This window comes from Tachyglossus aculeatus, chromosome 19 (assembly GCF_015852505.1).
Source record: "Tachyglossus aculeatus isolate mTacAcu1 chromosome 19, mTacAcu1.pri, whole genome shotgun sequence".
NCBI lineage: Eukaryota > Metazoa > Chordata > Mammalia > Monotremata > Tachyglossidae > Tachyglossus > Tachyglossus aculeatus.
The window spans coordinates 36,079,081-36,086,053 of NC_052084.1; the positions used below are offsets into that span (position 1 = coordinate 36,079,081).

General features: G+C 41.4%; 1 protein-coding gene across 1 annotated transcript; it reads left to right on the plus strand.

Annotated features, from left to right (window-relative positions):
* The first annotated feature begins 698 nt into the window (after nt 1-698).
* TSTD3 (thiosulfate sulfurtransferase like domain containing 3) lies at nt 699-6,952 on the plus strand. The gene is made up of 4 exons (XM_038760821.1): nt 699-907; nt 5,489-5,647; nt 5,729-5,888; nt 6,270-6,952. Exons 1-4 carry the CDS (start codon nt 775-777, stop codon nt 6,334-6,336), a joined length of 519 nt encoding a protein of 172 aa, XP_038616749.1. The 5' UTR covers nt 699-774; the 3' UTR covers nt 6,337-6,952.
* The last annotated feature ends 21 nt before the right edge of the window (nt 6,953-6,973 follow it).

Here is a 6,973-nt window from a genome sequence, read left to right on the forward strand (position 1 = left end):
GATGGCACAGTGCTTCGCACAAAAAGTAAGCGCTTAATAAATGCCATAATTATTATTACTATTATTCTGGATGGATGGTTGGATGAATGGATGGACGGATGGATGGCACAGTGCTTCGCACAAAGTAAGCGCTTAATAAATGCCATAATTATTATTACTATTATTCTGTATGGATGGTTGGATGAATGGATGGACGGATGGATGGCACAGTGCTTCGCACAAAGTAAGCGCTTAATAAATGCCATAATTATTATTACTATTATTCTGGATGGATGGTTGGATGAATGGATGGACGGATGGATGGCACAGTGCTTCGCACAAAAAGTAAGCGCTTAATAAATGCCATAATTATTATTACTATTATTCTGGATGGATGGTTGGATGAATGGATGGACGGATGGATGGCACAGTGCTTCGCACAAAGTAAGCGCTTAATAAATGCCATAATTATTATTATTCTGGATGGATGGATGAATGACTGATTAGAGGACGAAGGCGGCGCCAGGCTGGGCGCCCCTAGCGGCCGGCCGGAGGGGGGGCGGAGGCGGCGGGCGGGGCTGGGCGCCCCTAGCGGCCGTCCTGGGGAGCGGCGCGGGGCGGGTCCGATGACGTCATAGGGGGGAGTTCCTCCGGCCCCCGTGGGGGGGCGCGGCGGCTGTCAATCAATCAATCCTATCTATTGAGCGCTTACTACGTGCAGAGCACTGGACTAAGCGCTTGGGAAGGACAAGTTGGCGACGTAGAGAGAGACGGCCCCTAGCGGCTGTCGGCGGCATGTCGGCGACGGGGCTGCGGCTGGGGCTGCTGCTGGGCCTGCTCAGGGCCGCGCGGACGGGGACGGCGGGGGCGGGGGGGACGTGCCGGGCCCCCGTCCGCTGGGCCTTCCCCACGGCCGCAGCACGCTGCGGTGAGTGCCTCGTGTCCCTCCGCCGCCGCCGGCCTTGGGACTCCTTTCCTCCCTCCCCCGGCCCCCGACGCTTGCCTCACTTCCCGGGGCCTCGGTGACCGCATCTGGAAAATGGTCAGCATCCTACGACAGAATGTTAATCTTATATAGACTAGCAGGCGGCATCAATACAATTCACATAAAGAGTACAGAGTTAGGGTGGTTAATGTGACGGCGTGACGTGATATGAAATATATTAGGCGATGTGATGTGGTATGATATAATATAATGTGATATATAATATATGGTATAATATAACATAACATAGCATAGTATAATATGATATGGTATAATATAATGCGATATAATATGATATAATGTAATATAATAGGACATAACATAGCATAATATGATATGGTATAATATAATGCGATATAATAGGATATCATGTAATATAATAGGACATAACATAGCATAATATAATATGATATGGTATAATATAATGCGATATAATATGATATCATGTAATATAATAGGACATAACATAGCATAATATAATATGATATGGTATAATATAATGCGATATAATATGATATCATGTAATATAACAGGACATGACATAGCATAATATAATATGATATGGTATAATATAATGCGATATAATATGATATCATGTAATATAATAGGACATAACATAGCATAATATAATATGATATGGTATAATATAATGCGATATAATATGATATCATGTAATATAATAGGACATAACATAGCATAATATAATATGATATGGTATAATATAATGCGATATAATATGATATCATGTAATATAACAGGACATAACATAGCATAATATAATATGATATGGTATAATATAATGCGATATAATATGATATCATGTAATATAATAGGACATAACATAGCATAATATAATATGATATGGTATAATATAATGCGATATAATATGATATCATGTAATATAACAGGACATAACATAGCATAATATAATATGATATGGTATAATATAATGCGATATAATATGATATCATGTAATATAATAGGACATAACATAGCATAGCATAATATGATATGGTATAATATAGTGCAATATAATATGATATAATACAGTGTAATATAATGTAACATAACATAGCATAGCATAACAGCATAATATGGTATAATATAATGCAATATAATATGATATAATACAATGTAATGTAATATAACATAGCATAATATATCGTATAACATGATATGATAATATATCATAATATAATATGGTGTGGTATAATGTGATATGATGTAATATGATATATAATATGGCATGACATGATACGATACAATATAATGCAATATAATATTAGTATAATATGATATGGCATGCTATATAATATGACATGGCATGATATGTATTATGATATATGATATGTACTATATACTATACTATACTATACTATAATATAATAAATATAATAGGGCTTTCCCTTCCAAGCCCTACTGGGAAGCAGCGTGGCTCAGTGGAAAGAGCCCGGGCTTTGGAGTCAGAGGTCATCGGTTCAAATCCCGGCCCCGCCACTTTGGCGGCCGGGTGACTCGGGCCACGTCACTTCACTTCTCTGGGCCTCAGTTACCGCATCTAGAAAACAATCATAATATAATACGATATAATGAAATATGACATTAATATAATATCATATGCGATATAATAACATATTAATATGATCCATATACTGTTTGCATAGTTATGATAATATAATGATATATTACATGATGTGATATGATATAATATAATATGGTATGATATAATAAAATACAATAGAATGCAATATGATATAATATAGTATTGTATATCATGTAATATATTAATATAATCATATAGTCATTGCATAGTTATAACTATAACGATATAATATATTATATGATGTAATAGGATATAATATGATGTAATAGGATATCATATGATGTAATAGGATATAATAGGATATAATATAGTATAATATTATATAACATAATATAATATGATGTGATATAATAATAGAGCTTTCCCTTCAAAGCCCTACTGGGAAGCAGCATGGCTCAGTGGAAAGAGCCTGGGTTTTGGAGTCAGAGGTCATGGGTTCAAATCCCAGCTCCGCCATTTGTCGGCTGGGTGACTCTGGGCAAGTCACTTACCTTCTCTGAGCCTCAGTTGTCTCATCTGTAAAATGGGGATGAAGACTGTGAGCCCCACGTGGGACAACCCGATTACCTTGTATCTACCCCAGTGCTTAGAACAGTGCTTGGCGCATAGTAAGCGCTTAATAAATGCCATCATTATTATTATTATTACAGTGAGAAGGTTAGAAGGTCAGTGTAGATGCAGATTTGCCCATCTGTGCCAGGGGGTGAGGCTGGGCTCCAGTGGAGCAACAGCAGGAACCGGAGCATCACCGGATTGTCTGTGTGCAACAACAACAATGATAGCATTTATTAAGCGCTTACTATGTGCAAAGCATTGTTTTAAGCGCTGGGGAGGTTACAAGGTGATCAGGTTGTCCCAACGGGGGGGCTCACAGTCTTCATCCCCATTTTACAGATGAGAGAACTACGGCCCGGAGAAGTTAAGTGACTTGCCCAGAGTCACACAGCTGACAAATGGAAGAGCCGGGGTTTGAACCCGTGACCTCTGACTCCAAAGCCTGGGCTCTTTCCACTGAGCCACGCTGCTTCTCTAGAGGGAAAGGGAGAAATAGAGAAAGAGTGAGGTAAGGGGAGCGTGAGATAGGGGGAATATATGTATATATGTTTGTACATATTTATTACTCTATTTATTTATTTATTTTACTTGTACATCTCTATTCTATTTCTTTTATTTTGTTAATATGTTTGGTTTTGTTCTCTGCCTCCCCCTTCTAGACTGTGAGCCCACTGTCGGGTGGGGACTGTCTCTATATGTTGCCAACTTGTACTTCCCAAGCGCTTAGTACAGTGCTCTGCACACAGTAAGCACTCAATAAATACGATTGATTGATTGATTGGGAAAGAGAGCGAGATAGAGGGAAAGAAATGAGGGAGAGAGAGAGGGAGAGGAAAGAGGGAAAGAGCGAGAGAGAGATGGGGGAAAGAGCGAGAGAGAGATGGGGAAAGAGTGAGAGATGGGGAAAGAGTGAGCGAGATGGGGAAAGAGTGAGAGAGATGGGGAAAGAGTGAGAGAGATGGGGAAAAGAGTGAGAGAGAGGGAAAGAGCAAGAGAGAGAGGGAAAGAGCGAGAGGGGGACATCTGAGTGCCCCCCGGACCCCCCAAGCCACCCCCAAGGTGAGGGGCGATTTCCCCGGGTGGCCCGGAGGGACAGTGAACGAGGAATGAGGCTGGTGGACAGTCCTGCTCCCCTGGATTGTGCAAAACAGATGAGTCAGAAGCAGACACTACCGGGGTCACGTCCGTGGTGACTTTTAGAGGAAGAGAAGGCTGAAATCATGCATTGTGACACGAATAAGTTTCTACAGAGCTTGTACTGTGTCATTACACTTACAAACATTTTGCAGTTGAATGGGATACCAGCGTGTTCCATTTTTATCCAGTGGCATCCTAGAAGTCTGGAGGCCCGAGTTTTGTAAGTTCCCCCTCTAGACTGTAAGCCCCTGTGGGCAGGAAACACGTCTACCGACTGTTATCCTCCCGCAAGCGCTTAGTATAGTGCTGGGCACCCAGTAGTCGCTCCATAATACTATCGATTGATCGATTACTAGCTACTGTAGTCTCCCAAGTGCTTAGTACGGTGTTCTGCCCCCGGTAGGTTCTCAATAAATTCTGTTGATCCTTGGGGAGGAATAGAAAGCTATTCGAGCTCCAGCGGGAAAATCATCTTGCGATTGCAAGACAGGGCTTGGATTTGTGAATCGGGAAATACACGGGTTGAGACAGGGCATGACAGATGAGTGAATAGGTGTGGTTTATTTACTTTCTCAACAGCTACAGAGCACCCATTCAAAGCTTGAAGGTGGTACGATGCCTGTCTCCTCCCTTCTAGACTGTAAACCCGGTGTGGGCAGGGATTCTCTCTCTTTATTGCTGAATTGCACTTTCCAAGCCCTTAGTACGGTGCTCCGCACACTAAGCGTTCAATTAATAAGGTTGAATGTTGGGTTGAAAACAAACAAAAGGAAGCACTTAACAAGGCAGGTGGTTAGGGTTGGGGATTTGTCACTATTACCGTTAAGTGGTTCAGGCTGAAAATATCAGTATTCAAACACAAGAATAACGAAGAATAATCCAGTAGCAATTGGACAAATTAATGGAAAAGTGCCCCGTAAATTGGCCGATGCAGCTAAGCGTCTCCCAGGTATGGAGCACTGTACTAAGCACATGGAAGGGTGACAGGGAAAATTGGGGATGTAGAGAGGAAAGTTTGGGATGTTAGCTGGTCCATCCATAACTGTATGGATGTCAAGTAGGGATGCCATCACCCTGTTATTCCAAACATCCTGCCGTCGCTATTGGAGACAGAAGGCCAGGCTTGGTGGACCATTCCAGTAAGGAATTTCTTGTGTCCAAACATGTTTAAGAGAACAGAAGACTCTGAAATAACTCTTCCTTTTGTTTTATGGGTTTGAAAACTGTAGAAGGAAGCCGTTGTCACCTGTGCACTGACGTGTCTCAAAGCGTCACTTACAAAGAACTTAAAGATCTGCTCCATTCCAAAACGATTGTGTTAATCGACGTCAGAGAAGTCTGGGAACTTAAAGATCATGGAAGGATTCCAGGATCCATAAATATACCACGTAAGTCTCCTCCATTGAATGCTCTCTTTTCCCCGGAAATTCTGCTTGCCTCACACGTACCATTTTTAATCTGTTCTCTAGTGGCCGAAGTTGCTGAAGCTCTGCAAATGAACCCAAGCGACTTTAAGGACAAATACCATCAAGCAATGCCATCGAAATCGGATAGCATAGTGTTTTCCTGCCTAGCAGGAGTGAGGAGCAAGCAGGCCTTGGCTACTGCACTCTCTTTGGGTTTTAAAAGGTAAGCAGATGACAGTATAAGCAGATTAGCTGTTTATCTTGATTGTAGAGTAACAGAAGGTATTATGTAGACATCAAGAATGTTTTCGTAATGGGAGACATAAATATTATCTTCGACACAATGTTTATTCAACCGAACAATCCCTTATTAGTCAATTTCTGAATATCTGTCTCTCAGGCACCCCCTTACAGCCGCAAGCCCCTTATACACAGGGACTGTATCAACTGTTTGTAAAGCGCACCGCACCCGGCGGGTTCTCCAATATTCCTGCTCCTCCTGAAACGTCAACACTATTCTTGCAAACACAGTCTCCTTCACGTCCCAAGTAGAGAGGGAAGCATTGTAAAATTCCAGACTAACAGGTTCTCCGTGTGCTTTCAGTGCTCAGCATTACCCGGGAGGTTGGCAGGAATGGACAAGCTCTGAATTTCCACCTAAGAAACACTGAACTCCAAGATTCCCACCTGTGCCTTATTTAGGTTTCTTTTACAAATTGCAGAAGCTGATAGTGCATTTTAAATGATACAGCTAACACTTCACTCTTGGTCATTCATTCAGTCATGTTTACTGAGCGCTTACTGGTCAGTTTCTTTCCTTCTGAGTCTCTGGAGCCCAGATTCAGAAGAGGGATAACAGTTGATTATCAGATCTGTCAACGGAACAGGCTGTGTATTGAAAACTAGAAATTAAATGCTATATTAGTCAAAATTGTTTGCATTCTTCCGAGACTATTTAAATATTCCCCTCTAAATTTAATAAAGCATCACCATCCTGTCTTCTAACTCTTTCGCGCTCTTCCAAGCATTTAGGACAGTGTTCTTTATCGATTGAAAGTGCCCAGGATGGGAAGAAAGGGCATTCAAGATACGAAAATGTAAATCCAATAATATGAATACAGTTTTCGCTTAACGGTGAATATCTTTGCGGTCTTTGTTAAAGCACTTCTATGTGACAAGCACTGTACTACACTTTGGGATAGGTAAGAGCTCCATCTTAGCAGGTGACTTGAAGACAGATCCACAGAGGGGTTTTTTTTAAAAGACTTAATAAACATTTCAAGAAGTCGAGAAATAACACCTGACAGA

Excerpts from the sequence above, each read along its gene's own strand:
- TSTD3 (XM_038760821.1), top strand. The coding sequence starts at position 775 with ATGTCGGCGACGGGGCTGCGGCTGGGGCTGCTGCTGGGCCTGCTCAGG. Across the intron at positions 5,648-5,728 it reads AGGATCCATAAATATACCAC|TGGCCGAAGTTGCTGAAGCT; the intron begins GTAAGTCTCCTC and ends TCTGTTCTCTAG. Across the intron at positions 5,889-6,269 it reads CTCTCTTTGGGTTTTAAAAG|TGCTCAGCATTACCCGGGAG; the intron begins GTAAGCAGATGA and ends GTGTGCTTTCAG.